This window comes from Lissotriton helveticus, chromosome 3_1 (genome assembly GCF_964261635.1).
Source record: "Lissotriton helveticus chromosome 3_1, aLisHel1.1, whole genome shotgun sequence".
Taxonomy (NCBI): Eukaryota; Metazoa; Chordata; class Amphibia; order Caudata; family Salamandridae; genus Lissotriton; species Lissotriton helveticus.
This window is the reverse complement of record NC_136061.1, coordinates 1857274038-1857292520: the sequence shown is the minus strand read 5'-3', so window position 1 is coordinate 1857292520 and position 18483 is coordinate 1857274038. Positions and strand designations below refer to the sequence as shown.

Sequence of the window (18483 nt, the reverse complement as noted above, 5' to 3'; positions counted from 1 at the left end):
AACTGCCAAGCCATGTCTTTCCTGGACCGGAATCAAGCATCCTAGGACCGGTTTCTGGCTCTCAGCCGTCTTCAGCCAGGATAGCTTGACTCCAGTGGTGTGGAGGGAATGGGACTTATGTCTGAGCATACCCATCCCACTCGGGGTGACAAATGAAAAACAACAGTTGATGGACAGAATGCAGAACAATGTCATACATTCACCCCAGTACAGAGATCTGGGCCTAAATCCATCGTTTTTTTGCACTCCACACCACCCCAGTTCAGACATGGCCATATGCAAATCAGCCTTGACCCTGTGCCTCATGGGAACAGTCCAGCCCGAACTGCCAAGCCATGTCTTTCCTGGACCGGAATCAAGCATCCTAGGACCGGTTTCTGGCTATTAGCCGTCTTCAGCCAGGATAGCTTGACTCCAGTGGTGTGGAGGGCATGGGACTCACATCTGAGCATACCCATCCCACTCGGGGTGACCAATGAAAAACAACAGTTGATGGACAGAATGCAGAACAATGTCGTACATTCACCCCAGTACAGAGATCTGGGCCTAAATCCATCGTTTTTTTTCACTCCACACCACCCCAGTTCAGACATGGCCATATGCAAATCAACCTTGACCCTGTGCCTCATGGGAACAGTCCAGCCCGAACTGCCAAGCCATGTCTTTCCTGGATCGGAATCAGGCATCCTAGGACCGGTTTCTGGCTATCAGCCGTCTTTAGCCATGATAGCTTGACTCCAGTGGTGTGGAGGGCCCAGAATCACAGGATGTCAAGTCGATGCAGAGGCTCAAACCTGGTTCCCCAGTTCCATAGTCAGCAGCTCTAGCTGTGCCAGTGGTGTTGATCAAGATGTCCACATTCTCAACACATTTCCAGCCATACTCACCAGCTTTGGAGACTCCTTTAATATTGACAAGCTCAAAGCTCACTTTGTTAGAGTTCTGCATCCTGACACTTTTATGTGCATTAGTGGTCTGACCCTGCACCAGGCCCTACTGTATCTACCATACAGCGCCAATCACGCACCTGCTTTGCAAAACATTTTGGCATGTTCTTTTAAATTTCAATAAGTCATTAAAGCAATTTGTGTGGCATAAGGTCTGGACATTGGACGATTGCGTCAGACTTCAGAAATGATGTATATTCTCACAAGTATAACCCCTTCTATGCCCACGGTGACCAGTGTCAATATTAGTATAAGGTAAACAGAATCCAGATTATGTTTACATTATACTAAAACTTCAGAAATTAGCCAGTGCACGGCCAACAAGATTCCCTCCTGTGGTGGCACAACGTAACTTTACACCCCGCATCTCTTTATTTCCCAGTTTGTTCCACTAAGACTTAATCTTCATGCCTGCCTTCGAAGCTGAATGCCTCACCGTGCTCCTTTAACCTTATTCAGTGGCTACGCAGAAGGTGGTGCTTTTAGGTCTTGCCTAGCGAACGCAGCGCATGCGCTGCTTCGCTTGGCGAGACTATTGTTGTCGGTTTGTTGCGCGAAGGGGACAAAACAGGCGATGGGCAGGTGAACGGCGACAGGAGATGTGCACTCCGTACGTATGCACATCTTCTGTCCCTGTGTAGGGCTGGCGTGTACATCTACTGTCCCCGTGTAGGGCTGGCGTTACACAGCGCGCACATCTCGCGCTTTCCCTCCCCCGTTGGCTCTAACGAGATAGCTTGTTTTGAAGGTCTGGGGGACGCAGGGCTTTACCCGCGTTACTTAGGAGCAGCGGGGACAGGTTCAGCCCCCCCCTAGGCGGCAGGGGTGATTGCATGGGTGAAGAAACTCTGCCTCCCGTGTCTGAGGGAACCCTGTGCACTAGCTAGTAGATATTGACATGCACTACTCATCATCCAGTCGGAATGCAGCAGCTGGATAAGGAAGGCAGAGTATGTTTCCAATATTCAACCTTTAAGCATCATTTATTTTCGAAGTCAGAGAGGCGAGCAGGAGCAAGAGAAAGACTTGCTTTTGCAAAGTGACCTTTACTGCAACAGTTGATGTGCCGAGGATCACTCACTGAAGCCCTGGCTTGAGAGAAGAGAATAAGACAAATAACACATGTTGCCCTATTATCCCTCGGAATGTACCTGTGTCTTGTAGAAAGGATGGCCAAGTTAAACAAGCACCTCCAGCTTGGAGTTTCCTCACTGTGATGCATGCTGGCTATTGTTCACTTCTTATATGTTACTAAGGAACTGCATTGCTTCACTACTGTAAGCACATGAATGTACATGATCTGTCCACTAAAGTCCGATATGGGGACCCGGGCACCCGTGTTCAGTGTGTCATGAGATTAGAGGTAAAGGCTTGCTACAGAACAGCAAGTCACAGCACTCTCTGCCCTGCGCCTCATGCCTGCTTGCTTGAACTTTTTACTAGAGAGACACATTTCAGTGAAATGATAGGTGGGTCAGTAGCCTTTCATTATGTGGCCTCTCTGCTAAGACGGTGAAAAGCCCACTGCTGCAGTGAAGTGCTCATTGGACCAGTTGGAGCTGGATTAAGTATTTTCCATCGATTTATTCAACGTTTAGGCCTACGCCATGCACAGAGTACTGTTTACGCGGTTCAAAAATGTGAGAATTTCAAATGAATGATAGTCATCAGATGTGGGACAGGGTCATAGGACAGGCTGGAATGTGCCAGGGACAGTCACCAAAAAGAGATGTTAGGGACAGTTAAACACACCGCGGGGCAGGGGAAGGACGAGCAGACTTTGGCAGTATCCCCAGGGCAGAGGGACCAGTACTTTGATATTCTTCCATAGGATGCAACATGGGGTGGAGCCGAGAGGATCCGCCACGTTGTTGTGGTGAAAGAATTAAGCCGTGGCTTATCCTGGGCAGTGACATTGGGAGAGGGTGTGTGTCTGAGGTTACCAGACCTATACAGGAGGGTACCCAACGAAAAGGATGGCGCGTGGAGTGCTGGCGGTTGGGCAGGCTGCCCGACAGATATTGCGAGGGCAGGGAGTTGAGAGCCTTAGGTGTGTCAGTGGGAGTGAGGACAATATTCTGAAAAGAAAACAACTTTGGTGATCACTTTGAGTCTGCCCAAGCACTTAGATCTCTCTGTGCTGTATAAATAGATCTTGTGCAAGGCTGCTTATAGATCGATGAGTTGTAGCTGCTGGCTCCTCCCTCCTGCTTGTTTCGGTTACAGTCCGACTTCCTGCATTATGCCAGCCGCCAGATCGACAAGCAGCCTTCGACAACTGCGTTAATTACAACTCTTTGTCTAACCCTTCGCGCCTCCCGAATCCTGCCCCCACCCATCCCCTTCCCGCAAGTAGGCTTAGTTGGCTAGGCAGTGGAATTATTACATAGGTTATATTTTTGGTTCTGACCAAAACATCTCAGCCTTTTTGCTTCTTCACTCTGCGGACCACGACAAACCATGTGACCTTCCTCAGCTGAGTTCTGCCTCGTAACAAAAACGTGTAACCCTTGAGAAACTCATTGCATGCCTTAATTAAGGGCTTGGGGGGGTGGGGTAAAACTGTCCCACTCTTTTGCTTCATGCCAATCTTCGGCATTTTAGCATTTCTAAATCACAGTATGATATGTTCTACCAATAACGTCTATTTTTGCATTTGTAATACCCTGCACATGTTTATCAAATGCTCTCTCGCTGGCTGTTGCTGCCTCCTCCACCCTCCTGCTGATTTCAATTATGGTGGTCGGGCCATTTTCCTGCGTCAGCCCAGCTCCTGGAACAACCTGCAGCCTTCAATAAGTGACTAAATAAATTGCTGCTTCTTTGTCTAACCCTTCGCTCCCTCTCTGATATAGGCTTAGTGGGCTGGGCTGTGGAAATACATTATCATTTACAACACCAATAGCTTTAACTCTCGCAAAAACGAGACCTATGGCATTGCAAATGCGTGTTTCATTTCCCCTGTCTGCAGGGCCCGGCAACGAGCTCAGTATTTGTTCCCCTGCAGATCTGCATCTGAGCTACTTTGTTTGAGTGAGCATACACAAAACGAAACAAGCTCAGTAGATCTGCAAACCCAAGCTGAGCATAATGTTTACTGTTTCACCCACCGCTGACAGGATAGCTACGATCCTTGTGAAAGCTTTTGGCAACCCCGCCCCCAATAAACCCCCTAGGAAGACAGGCCCCTGCAAGTTCCTCATCCTCTTTGAGCTATCAGGTGCCTTTAGTGCCTCATACTTATGGGACACATGGCTTTATCATACACAAAAGCAAGGCAATGTAATCCCTGCAAACCTGAGTTCTTGCGAATTCCAGTCATTGTAGAAAAAAATCTGGATTCAAATATATTTTTTGTGTTTAAATAGAACCTGACCAACACGTGGAGTCTTTGTCGTTCCTTTTCGTGACTCATCCGTGTGTTAAATGTTTAATCCATCCTACCTCAGGATTTTTTTCAAGTTTTAGATTAGCGGCACCTGCTTTGAAAGTATTTAAAACCAGATCTACCTGTTTCTAATTCCTTATCACCAATACTATCTTTATATGCAAGCCTCTATAAGCATGACTTGTACTGTACCATGCAGACCATGAATTAAAACTTGTAGGTAATGTTACGTTACATACTTTGATGTGATATTGACTTTAATGTGCTTGAGAGACACTTGGTGCGCGATGATAGACAAGCCTTGGCTGTGGTTTACACATGGGCTTCCCAGAGCAGGACATATAAATGATTGTTGATGCCAGGTCGCCATTTTGCACTTTCTAGAAGCAACATTTCTGCTCCTGAGAACATTCAACCTCGCAGTCAATAACAGCACAGTTTCCATCATCGCAGATTTCGAAAGGCGGCATTGTAGGTGGGAATTCACTCTGCACTGTCAGCTGCTTTATTTATTTGCCCTTGCTACATGTGAGTGAATTACAAATGAACCAAGAGCGTAGCTAGAGGTTTTGCTGCCTGGGGTGATCCCTTAAATTGCCGAACAGTGCGAATAAGAGCACGGGCGAGTGCTAGCGACAGACAAGGGAGAATAAAAAAAACAGAAAACTTACCTTGTGCTCGCTGCCGCACCCTATAAACTGATGCCAGGGGCGGACCGCTCCCCCCTCCCCTCCCCAGCTCAGCCACTGAAATTATCTCTTCTGGAGTATGAGGGAAACATAAACCGGAAACGTGTTCCATTTATTCCCAAAGTGATTAAAGGGCAAGTGGTAATAAGTAGTAGAGGTTTCCCCTGCATAGGTTGCATTGGAGGTTACAAAGCCTGAGAGCAGAATGGCCAGCTGCATGTTTCCGAGTGGTGGCCATTCAACGCTTAGTATGGTTCTAGAGATTTCCCTTACAAACTTCTGTCCACCAGGGCTGGAAGGAATATCTTCCAAAGCCCCATGAGACATGCTCTGTATCCAGCACAGTAGTCCTGCACAGAAATGGTAGAACAGGCTGCATAACAACCAGTAGAGCAGCTTTGACAATGCAATTACATGGACAAGCTCTTAAGCATACCAAGGTGTTAACTGATGCCATTGTAAAACCAACTCACACATTGTGCACACACTGATGATTTAAATCTCCCAGGGTACCTGTATTGCCCCACAGCTATCCAAGGCTACCATCGATCCCGGCTCGAATAGGAATGGTGGACCGCGAGGATCCTCAGAGTCTTGCTCCATGTTACTTCTCCAGGATACTTCTCACATTACCTGACAGTCTCACAGTCTCTTAAGTTTCTACACCATGTTTCATTCTTCTAATGGATGTTCTATACAGCTTACATAATTCTCCCATGTTATCCACCTCCTTATTATTTTAGTATGTTAGGAACAGTCCCCTTTTTATGTCTGGCTTGACAGTGCATCAATCTGCAAAAACAATTGTCACCAGTTTTTAAAAAATATTCATAGAGTGAGCTTAGTCTGACTTCATGCCGTTGGCTGTTTGGTGTATCATTCCACCTTCTATATAGTGCTGTCCTAAATAGTCCTATCTTCGCAATGCATGGAGGAATATTTTACAGCTAAAAACAACACTGACTCATATCACATTCAGTTATTTATCTAATAAATATATTGTTAACAGAAAGCAATCGCTGTTTGTTTTATTCTTTAATACTGTGAGAGGCTTTTTAAAAAATATATTTTAGTTAGGACTCAAAATGCAAGTCAGACCTATTGGCTTTGCTAGCGCTTCTTTATAGTAGGTTCTGGCGATATGTTTCGAGTCCATATGGTCCCAGCCTTTAAAGTTAGCATCCGTAGTAGCCAACGAGCATAAAACAGGAATATGATACTTTTCAAAATCACATTTTTTGTTTCTTTTGCAGAGTTCGGCAAATGGACACCCATTTCGGAAGTCGTCAGTCAAAAAAGGCCAGGCTGGTGACCAAGTGGATGCCTACAAACCAAATGCTGGTCCACAAAGGTACATGAGAGATACTCTTTGACAGTGTTTTTCACGTTTCATAGTCGAAGCTTCTTGTCCCGACTTACCCCATCATCTGTTACGCCAGTGGTACGTAAATGTTTTTAGGTGGATGTACATGAAGTTGATGTGACGAAAGTAAGGAGCTGCTGGAATCTATTAACCCGAGATGAACTCCCTGTCACCGAGCTGTCATTTTAAGGTCATCAATTATCAGCGAAACATTATACTATAATCCTTTCCAAACTGGCGTGGATGCATTAAGGAGCATCGTCTATGTTAAGGATGTTCAGGTCTGGTTCCTCAGTGGAATATTGTTGCCTCATCAGCCATCTGTGTTTTACCTCATGCTCACATGTTTGAAACCTGGCAGGTCCACTTAGCCTTTCATCCTTCTGAGAGCAATAAAATAAGTGCCATTGAGTTGGGTAACAATGAGCATCTGTTATTCAGTGCCAAGAAGCCGCAAAGGGTGAATGTGTGCTTTACAAACTCATATGTTCAGTTATGTTGTACTGGCAGCTTGGGGGGCGGGGGTGGGGGAGGGGTTTAAGGTCTTGAGTTTTGTAAAGCACACCTTGGCCCAACTATGATTTTTGGAGAGCAGACTTCCAGTGTGTAACTCTTCTCCACACAATTATGAGATGGCTGGTGGTCCTGAACTTGGATCGTCTAGGAGGGGGAAGACTGATACTGATTTTGATGGATGGAAATTTGTTCCAGTATAATCGATTTAGGGAGTGGGCTGCAGTGCAGCTCGGTGTCAAGCTCCGGCCATGTCTGACCATGTACCAAGGAACTCCCTCCTGCCCGGCAGCATTTTCTCCTTTTCTCCCCACCCTCTTCAACCCCCACTCTGCACAGGATTCCTTCAGACATTGACCACCTAGTCATAGCAGGTCGTATATCTCTTTATTAAACCCCACAGAATGGGGAATCCATGTGGGATATCGGCAAGTAAATCCAGTTGTGCAAAGTTATTCGCGATAACATGGCGGGTTTTCTAGTAATTGTACGATCCTGGTGGGGAATTGCTGCAGGGTCCTTGCAGGAGGCAAGTACTGTGCAATTTGTTATCTGGTTCCCAGGGTAAAGTCTCAGAAAAAACATTTTTTACTTCTATTCAAGGATGACGTGGTGCCTTTTACGTTAACATGTCTAAAATGCAACCACAACTAAAAAGAATTGGTCTGATTTTTGTCCATAATGGCCGTCTTTCTTGCAGGAATTTGGAGGCACAAGGACCGAAGAAGTATGCCAAAATCAGATATGACTTCACGGCTCGCAACGCCAATGAGCTATCAGTGCTAAGAGATGAGGTACTCGAGGTGAGTAGTGAGTACAAGAACACCTCATGTTCGCAAACATTTTCAATGCTGGTCTTTTTACTAAGCTGGATACCCCTTATTTTCCTACTGTCCATGTGGATGAGGAGTCTATAGTTCATCACCATGCCTCTGTTGTGTCTGTGGCACTTTCCTATTTTCCTTTTTATGTTGCATTGGCTGTTCTTTCTCACTTGTCATCTTTCTGCAAGCTTCCGACTGCGGCGTATATCTTACAAGCCACTGATGTGCTGTTCGGCTGTACAGATGGTGGCCCTCCTCTAGTCTTCTACAATAAGGCATCTGCCCCCTCTATGCTTTTGCCTTCTCTCATGGCAAATAGCAGATAGGCTCAACTCTTGTTGGCACCAATTCTTTCCACTCCATGCACTTCCTAGCATGCCTTTCCACACAGAGTGGCACAGCTAATGCCCATGTGGTATGCTCGCTAGAGTTGCCAGTGCCAGTTTCAACCTGAACAAGCCCACCTGGGAGGTCAGACTGTAAAGTTCAAGTGAACTAAGAACATTGGCGCTCCTCCGATAAGGCGGAGGAGCATTGCCCCACTGCTCGTTGAGCAGTGCAAAAGAAAATGATAATAACAAGAAGTTATTATTTTTTATTTTTCTTTGCGGGACTCCAGCCAGGTCGGGTGGAGCAGGGTGGGGCTGGGCTCACCGCCGACAGAGGGAGCAGGTGTGGTTTGCACTCCCTCCCTACGTGCGCATTGCAGCTTGGCTGGCCCTTTGGGGCCAGCCAAACAGTCAAGCTCACTTGGCATGTTCTCTACTGGGCTGTGTTGCACAGCCCAGGGGAGTACATGCCCAGCCTCCCAGGTACTGCCTGAGCAGCCAAACAGGCTGCTCAGACCAATCACGACGTTGCAGCGTCATGATTGGCTTGGGGAGTCTGGGAGCCTGGGTGCTTCCAGTGGCAGAAAGCAAGGACGGAGGAGAGATGTTTTGCGGCAAAGAAGGTACGTTTTTGGGTTTTTTCATGCCTCTCCCAGGTGCTTGACTTAAAAACATGTCTAAAGAAGATTTTCCCTGGCCTACTGGGCGCTAGGGTATCACCTTAATGCTGGCTCCATGTAATATGCCCTGTATTGTAACCTACAGTCATTTCAGCAAACAACCGCTTGGTGCCTTTTGTCTAATCTTATTCCCATGCATATATCTTTGGAGAAGTCAGCAAAGCCGCTGAGTGTGATGGAGGCCAATCATTGAGGGAAGATCTCACATCTAATTAGGAGACTGACCTTTTTTGTTTTTTGCCGGCTATTGCCTTGCAGGTCCTGGAGGATAACATGCAGTGGTGGAAGCTGCGGTCACGGAGTGGGCAGGATGGCTATGTTCCTTTTAATATCCTTGATGTGGTGAAAGCAGAGGAAGTTTTCAGCCAGCCGGATCCACTCTACAGCCAGGTAGCTACTTACATATTTAGCATCAATCAATACAGGATAAAACGTGAGGACCAACATTTAGCATTGGATACGGAATTCTTCACCTGCCACTAATGGAAACAGCTGACACACCAGATTTCTGTCCAAAAGCAGTGTTCTATTTGTAAACTGCTCTTGTGCATTGTACTATTATTGTAGCGTTGGGATCACAGATGAAGGAGAGGCGCCACCTCTTTACATTTAGTCATATTCTTACTTTTGGGGAATGCCCTGCAAAATAAAGAACGCCATATCATAATTCAATGATTACAAGGTGGCCAGATCCTGAAAGTGCACAACAGGCTAAAATAATTAATAAAGCAAGCATCATTCGTAAGGCGCAACACTTTCACCCTTAGGGGTATCTGGGCACTCCACCACCAGGGTTAACATTTGCCATGTGGCTTGTGGCTCCTACAGTAATTTAGAATTGAAGCTGAACCACTACACTTGTTCTCCTCTTTCAAGAGGACATTGTTCCAGAAGCATTGTGTTGCATGCCACAATTTTAATTTTGTAGTGAAGAGCTGTTTCTTCTGGTTATCATTCATTGAAAGCTGTACTTGCTCTCACTGTTCCTAGTGGAATAATAATGAACCCTAACATTTACAGTGGTGACATCGGCGTATAGGCCCCTAATTGTAGCTTTAGGGTTACACATGTGAACTGTAGGCCGCACCATATATCAGCAGCAAGCACTTAACTGCCTGAGTAATCTTACCACCTGTGCTTTTACGATCCGTCTGGGTATCGTGGAGACTTGTGACATTACACAGCAGTCAATATGGCTGATTGGCCACACAGTAAAAAAAAATGGATTCCCATAGCACCCGAGCAACATTTTGTGTATGTGTGTCCATGCATGTGCCTGTGAAATTTATCTCAGTTGCCTTTTTGTTTTCTAGGTTCAGTCAAAATACAAAGGTGACCTGAGCCCTCGAGGACCTGGACCCACTCTCAGTTATGGTGGAGAGAAGTGGGGAGGAGAATTGAGTGGACGACTAGCTTCTCAGGATGCCAAAGACCGTAAGTTCTAGCTCTTTGGAGCGTGCTGATACCTACTCTTCCACCAGCAACATAGAGTCCTTGTGGAATCAAACCCTGCTTCCAGCACCGCTGTGCTCCTGTCTCCCTTCGAGCCACCAGGCCAAGTGACACATGTTGCGCTTGATTAATGAGATAGTCTGTTCTTGGCGTCCTGGAGGTGGAAACGTCCACATCTGCCTGACCCGGCAGGTTACTTTGCCGATTCGCAGTGCCTGTCCACCTCGGTCTGTGACTTCCCTGTGCCAGCCACCAGGCTACCTCAGGCTTCCTAACAAACCTCCCAAAGGAAGATGCGTCTTTGTTCAGACGTTGCAGGAAGTTGTCTCGTCGAAGAGAATGAAAACAGTGGGAGGAGACACAGCTTGGGGTCATTTGTGTGCAATCAGACACATTAAAGGCAGACCCGCTTCCCAAGTGAAACGTTTCTTCTTCCAGACTACAATGTACTGACCTAGCCCACATGTTTGTCTCCCAAACTTATATATTCGGATACATACTTCATATGATACCAATCCATTTGTGGAATCCAGATCACAATTTAGCTATTTTTTTGGTTCTGTAGTATCCAATGGCAGGATGTCTCCAAAAGATGAATTAGGAGGCTGATTTTCTTGTGAAATAATCCTTTAATGGGGTTACAATGGGTACAGCAAGAGACTAGTATAGCCTGTCCCTCTTCCATTCGTGTCCCCTTCTCTGTTACACTTCAAACCTACGCCATCATTCTGTAGTGACAAGGTAAGATTCCCCGTGAGGAAAAGCTAGCCTAGAATCTTCCAGCCACCACCCATTTTCCCCCTTAACAAACTTTCCAATAAAGAAACAAAATAGTACAGTAACAAAATGAAACTACAACTAATAATAGATAAGTAAAAAATTAAATGAACAGATGATGACAAAATATTAAAGAGAAATACAGTTGCACATCAGGAGATACAAAGAAAATACAGAATTATTGTAGTCACAAAATCTGTAAGGGCTTTTCTTTCGTCTAAGACTAAGATGTAACGATTAGTTAGGCACAGTTTTTGAAGACCTTTTTTTCTTGATAATCATCAACCTGTTTCCTAAAGGATGGCACACAACACTTCTTTCCACCCCCACAGCATTGTGTCTTACCTCTATGACTCGAAATAGATCGCAGAACTTTGGCAATCCTATTTTAACCAAAAAAAGAGTCTCTTTGAACCAATCTCCTAATGTAAAATAAATTTTCTACTCTTTAGAAAACACATAGGTTTGGGTTGATTAATTTTCCTCAGGTCAGATTTGCATTTAGTTGAAGCCCCTTTATTGGCAATAGGATAACTGTCCTTGTTGCAAACACTCAACATTCAACTGGGTTGATGTTCTGTACCCACTTCTTTTCCTCTCAATTAATTCAATTGGAATTTTTCCGGTAGATACATGCAGGCTTGTATGATCTGCCCATAGCATGCTTCTAAAAGCATCTCAACAATCCTTGTTACAATGGTATGCACTTTGAACACAATTGATCTACACATGATTGAACTGCGTGACCATACCATTTCTCTGTGGTCGAAACAAAGGGGTCTTCAAACGTTTCACGCCTGTCAAGTCATCACACAAGATCTGAGAGGTAAATTGGACTCCATTGTCAGTAAGAAGTATTTCAGGGATTTCCTTTTTGCTGACAACTTCCCTTAAGAAACACAAATGAGACCCCGTGATGGATTTGTGCAAGGACTTAACCTCGCCCCCTCCTTCTCTTCTTACCTCCACCTTTTCTGCCAGCTCCTCCCATCGGCTAGTCAGCCCTCCAATCCCCCATTGGATCCCAGCAGGGACACCACCCAAACCACTCACCCCACTCCCCATATCTCTTCCTACCCCCTCTCTTCTACTCACAGCTCCTCCCTTTGGCCCCTCAGCCCCACCCTTACCCCCACTGCTCTGGACACTCCCGGTCTATGGAAACCACTATACAGTCTACTCCCCCTGTCCACCCATCCAATAATGAATCTATCTCGCCTGACTCCAGACTTGACCATACCCCCACTGCTCTGGACCCTCCAGTATCTATAGAAGCCACTACACAGTCTACTTCGTCTGTCCACCCTACCAATAACGAAACTATCACACCTGACACCAGACTTGACTTGATATTATTAACCCTTCAACAAGTCAAATCGAACATCCGAATCCTTCAGAACCTTATTCTACAACAAACCAAGTCCACTTGCATTAAACAGGAATACAATCCGTCCCCACCCCCCAAGATCTATAGTCGCATCCATCGTCTTCCTGCAAACTCCCAAGCTCACGGCTCTCCATGTTGGAGCACAATCCCACTCCGTAATGCCATTTCCCGCCCTATCAGGGGGTCAAACCTTCTATCAGACTCAGATCTAGGGGCCCTCCTCCGCTCTTACGAGCAGCCTCACCCTCCTCAGAGTGCAGGTCTTCTAGTTAGTCCAGTTAGCCCGCTTACAGACTCCCGAATACCAGCCATTCTGCTCAACACTCAGAGCCACCAGACTCAATTCCAGAGGCATTGTAGAAAATAACCTCACTAGAATCCCCATCACTGCAAAACCCACCACAATCATCTCCCAGCCACGGATAAGCTGTATCCTCCTAAACTGCAGGTCCGCCTTTAGACATGCAGCCGACATAGCTGACCTACTTATCACGCACAAACCAGACATTATGATCCTAACAGAAACCTGGCTAAATGAAACATCTACTCCCATCATGGACATCTTGCTACCCCCTAACTATAACATAACCAGACTCGACAGAGTCTACAGGCCTGGCGGTGGGATAGCCTGCATACACCAGATCGGCCTAACCGCGACCAACACCAATGCCCCTGCAATATCATCGTGCGAATACCTATGCTTAAACATCGCCAACAACAACAAACAAATCTGCTCTCTTCACACCTTCTACCATACTCCAGGAGATAACCTAGAATCATAGAACACTTCATGGACATCCTAGCTTCTAATGACAACCACATTTTCTTAGGGGATTTCAACCTTCACTGGGACGACCAGAACGACCCAGGGGAAAACAGCCTCAAAGCCTTCCTCACAGAACTCAATCTCAACCAAATATGTAACAGCCCAACACACGACAAGTGTGCAACTCTCGACCTAATAATCTCCAAAGCGGACTCCACCCAGCTCGACTCGATACTCCCTTGCAACTGGTCTGATCATCATGTCATTACATTCCAAATCTCGGAAACCAATACACAACTCCCTACACAACCCCTGAGAACCAAGATCTGGAAGAGAAACCTTAAAAACGCCAAATCTGATCTCACAGCCTTAGATAACTCAAACCCTCTTAGTCCCCCGGAAGACCTGGCTGATGTTCAGGGGCTGACAAATCACTACTTTCACTCCATGAACAACCTCCTAGACAAAATTGCCCCATTGCAACTGAAGAGAACCTCCTCAAAAGATTCCAAGCCATGGTACGATGGGAGGCTAAATGATGGCAGACGCTCTCTTAGAGTAATTGAACGACGCTGGAGAGCTACACCCTCAACTGACCTCCTCAAACTTCTCAGAACCTCCAGAAACGCTTATTTTAGAAAAATCTGAAAATCTAAAACCGACTTCTTCAGGTCTCAACTAGACCTAGCCAAGAACCGCCCCAAAAAACTTTTCGATCTTATCAAAGCCCAAACCAAGAGCCTACCTAAGGTCCTCAACACCAACCCCCTCTCTATTCCCACTTGTGATGAATTTGTGTCCTTCTTCGCCTCTAAGACAGAATCCATTAAATCAGATCTACTCAAGGACCTAATATCCATCTCAGACCTGGAAGAGAGCCCATCACTGTCCCTAGCTGGTACCCCAGCTAATGATCTCCCATTATTTAAACTAAAAAACAATGCAACGTGGTCCCACTTCCACACTTACAGTGAAGATACCATATTAAAAACGTTAAACGTGCTGAAACCCTGCAATCACTTGACTGACCCGCTCCCGGCAAACTATATAAAAGACTTCACTCTTCTCTTACTACCCCTCTAGACCAAGATCATTAATACTTCCCTTCTTCAAGTATCCATTCCAGACACCCTGAAAACGGGGCAGGTCTCGCCTATTCTAAAGAAACCCACAGCGGACCCTAATAATATCGCCCGATCTCTAGCATCCCTATATTAGCCAAACTCCTGGAAAAATGCGTTAACATGCAACTGAACAGTCACATTGATCGTTTCAACCTGCTGAAACAATTTCAATCTGGTTTCAGAGCAGGTCACAGTTCAGAATCAGCCATGACACTTGTATCAGACAACGCTCTAAAAATCCTTGACCAAAATGAACACAGAATGGGTTTGTCTAGAAGTGTATTTAACTGGTTAGCCTCTTTCCACCAAAATAGATCCCAAAGATTCAAGGTCAACCAATCCTTGTCCTTCCCCTCGTCTGTCACTCTGGGAGTTCCACAAGTCTCCTCCCTCTCTCCCACCCTATTCAACCTTTTCAGGGAACCCCTCACTGATCTTCTCAGCCTCTCCAAGATACCCTTCCACATGTATGCTGACGACACCCAAATATACATCAAAATCAACTCTCTGGAAGACATCAAATCACTCAACCCCACACTATAAAAAACTCAAATTTGGCTAGCCGAAAACCACTTGAAACTTAACTACCTCAAAACGGAATTCCTTGTAATCGCTCTCCCTAACAAAACACACACTATCATAGACTGGATGAAGCACCTAACAGTTCTCAATGGACAACCGCGCATAGTCGACTCAGCAAAATCTCTAGGGGTAACGCTGGACAGTAACCTTAAGATGCAGAAACATATCAGCCAACTTCCACCAAAAGACCCTGCGAAAACTGAAACCTTATCTGCCCGCCTTTGATTTCAAACAAGCAGTTCAAGACCTAGTTATCCCCCAATTGGAATACGGAGCAGTAACCTTAAGTGGACTCCCTAGGTCATCGACAGCCCTGCTAAGAGCCACAATCAACTCAGCTGCGAGACTCATCACAGGTTCTAAGAGAAACGCTCACATATCCCCAGACCTGAGAGCCCTCAACTGGATACCGTTTGAAGCCAGAATTAATTTAAAAATCGCTTGTATGACACACAAGGCCCTCTACCACCACGCCCCACAATACCTAGCTCAGAAAACTGGTGCTCTCAGCGGGCACCAGAGCTTCCAGGAGTGCCAAGACTCTTCTCCTACAACCTTAAAGATTTGCCAAGAAAAAAACGTATACCCGGTCCTTCTCCGGTATGGCTCCGAGGATATGATACGCTTTGCCCAGTGAAACTAGAATGAACCCTTCCTCTGCCTCCTTCAAAAGAGAAGTGAAAGCTATCCTCATGGCTCAATTCACGTGAACTCTATGTCTATTCACTGCACTGTATTACTTGCTTTTCTTCGCTCATATTCGTCCTTCTGTTTATCTTAGCTGTTTTGCGCTAGCTTAGCACTGCCTTCTCTTGATCTAGATTTATGTATAACTTACTTATTTTGTGGTTCACTATATCGTAATATATACTGTATATATTCTACTTGTCATGTAAAGCGCTCTGATACTCTCAAGAGTCTTGTTCGCGCTATATAAAACCTTCAAAATAAACTATTACAAATATGTAGGAAGGGCATGAATAGGCCTAAAAATCAACACCTACTTTCTCTCACGCCTTGATCGGGTGGGGGGGGAGGGGGTGACAAGACAGCCTTCTTGGCAGACGAGAATGTAAACAAATGTTTGTCACTCACAACACACTGTGAACACTCACTGACAAATTCCTCAAATTCAGTATCCATTTGTGGCTAACAAAAACCTTCTCTGATCCTTTTTTGTAAGAGTACAGCCTAGATATTCATCATGGGATTTTTTCAATGATTTTCTATATAAATGATGTAGGTAGAAACAACCTTTTACACCCAAAACAGTAAACCAGCCACTTCAGACAATTCATAACCAATTTTCTAATAAGGTTGTAAGGCAGGATTTAGAAGCTTTTCTTTTTGACAAGTTTTAAACATCAATTCCAGTACACTTTGAAGAACACGATCTTCAGTCAGGTTCACTTTCCATTCATCCATACTTCTTCACACCACTGGGCCAACAACGCAATTAACAATGGCACATTTATCAATTGCATCAGAATCCTCAACCATGTAATTACTGGTAGGGTGTCTTAAATCAGCCTGTACATTTCGACCTCCAGTATATATTCAATTTAAAACGGTATTCCAGTAGTTTTGTGGCTAGTCTGGACATGATTCGTTGTAATTCAGATGCTGCAGATTCCAGGCCAAAAGGTATTCTGCAAATTTGGCAGGTGACCGAGTGATAAAAGCAGTATTTTTCCTATCCTCACAGTCTAATAAAATCTGGTGATGAGCAAATATCCAGTGGCAGAATGCCCAAAATGGATCAGAAGGCTGATGCCCATTTGAAACAATCCTTTACTGGAAGTACAACAGATACGGCAATAGATCAGCATAACTGGTCTTTCTTCCATGTTTGTTACACTTCAAACCAACATCCTGTAGTGACATGGTAAGATTCAAGCTGGGAGAAGCCAGCCAGGCATCTTCCATCCACCACAGGTGCTTTCACACAACTATACTGCGTTGAGAATTAGGGAGAATATGTAAAGTAGGAAGGCAATGTGAAGTGCTCTATTACAGGTGCCTCTAAATGAAAGAGCCGTTTGTTTGTTTGGCTAAGCCGTACAATCATGTTATAACTGTATTACAGATCATGAGACCACTCCATATGCCCTAACAGGCACAGCAATAACAGAGCCATTATCACCATATACATTGTTTTACAGCGATGTGGGCTTAACACAAAATCTTTCCCTAAATTTGGAAGCTTGTCAAGAACAGATTGATCAAAAATTTGTTGTTGGTGAATGAGTATTGCAGTCACATGGTGAGATCAATAGCTCTACATTCTGGCGGGTCCAAAGTGTGAAGATTTATTGAACACCAGTGAATGGATAGAATAAAGTTAAAATAGTGTGTTATGTTTAAACTTTGTAGGTTGAGCAGGAAAGGACACAACTATCAAACCAAGAGAGACTTCCCAAATTAGACTCTAGAGTAGGACAAGGAAATTGCTTCTAATGCTGCAGGTGCTGAAAAGTCTAATTACATTCGAAAAGTGGCATCTTTACAGTTACTCTGATTATGTACAAATTTGTCCCAATGAAGACTTTTTTAGGTGGCACCATAAGCAAAGAATTTTAAACCGGCCAGTGGAATTGAGATTTAATAGCACTAAATGGTGACAAGGTGTGTAATCTTTGGCTGCAAATGTAGCTACCTTTTGAAATTACAGCTTAAAAATTAACTTTTTACAAATAAAAAGAGACAGGTATTTCATCAGGACAGTGAAAGAATGTCCTGATGCATGTGTGCAACACAAAATTATCTTCACTTTCTCAATGCTAAATAAACTTTCCCTCGCAAAACACCTGTGAGCATATGGCAACAATGTTCATGCTATTGTGTATCATTTCATGCAAAGGTAATACACAATGAGTTTCAGTCTAAGGAATTGGTACATCTGCACAGCCGTAGACACACCTCCACACATACTGGTAAAGATCTACAAATTGCTTTCACTATCATCACCAAATGGAGTCAAGTTTTGTCTTGTGGGGAAGCGTCACATAGAGTTGGGGGGGGGAGGGGTCAAAGGAGATCCACCATGAACACCAGGTCCTTGTAATATTTTCTCTTATCCCAGCCTTCCTCGTTTCTGGTCCTCTAACCTGGTGCTTTATCTCCAGAGCTGATCCACAGCATGGATGAGGTGAACGACGAGCTAGTAAAGAAGATAGCGAACAAACAGCCACCCCAGCGGAACTTCAAGGTGGGGAAGGTGCAGCAGGTCTACGTGCCGCTCACGTTTGATTCCAGTGCAGACGAGGTGAAAGCCTGGCTCGAGGCGAAGGGGTTCAGCAAAGCGTAAGTCTGCCAAATGGTAGCATGCAAGGGCACAACTACTTTCAAAATCTTTGTAAGTTAGATGGCAAGGGTTTAATTTAGTTATTATAAATGTAACAGGTAAGGATACCAGTCCCTATCGTTTGTTTATGCAAGAAGTGATGTAATCTAGTGGTAAGATGTCTGACTTGTATTCCAGCCCTGGATACCCTGATGGGTGCCAAGTAGTATTATACAAATCTTCTAATAGATTGATTGATTGACTTGTGGTTGGAGTTCTAATAAAAACCCTACTCCTTGACCAAACCAGGTTACCAGTGGCAAATCCCTATATGTCCTTCTGTTAAATTCTTCTTAGCTGTAAAAACTGGAAATGTCTA

At 44.9% G+C, this 18483-nt stretch overlaps 1 protein-coding gene across 1 annotated transcript in view; it reads left to right on the top strand.

The window, feature by feature from the left end:
• EPS8L2 (EPS8 signaling adaptor L2) overlaps positions 1–18483 on the top strand; it is a 411521-nt gene that overhangs the window by 376000 nt on the left and 17038 nt on the right. Inside the window, exons 15-19 of the mRNA XM_078682812.1 lie at positions 6278–6375; positions 7601–7703; positions 8992–9123; positions 10047–10167; positions 17947–18124. Coding sequence (XP_078538938.1) covers positions 6278–6375; positions 7601–7703; positions 8992–9123; positions 10047–10167; positions 17947–18124 — 632 coding nt within the window. The remainder of the gene's footprint in view (positions 1–6277; positions 6376–7600; positions 7704–8991; positions 9124–10046; positions 10168–17946; positions 18125–18483) is intronic.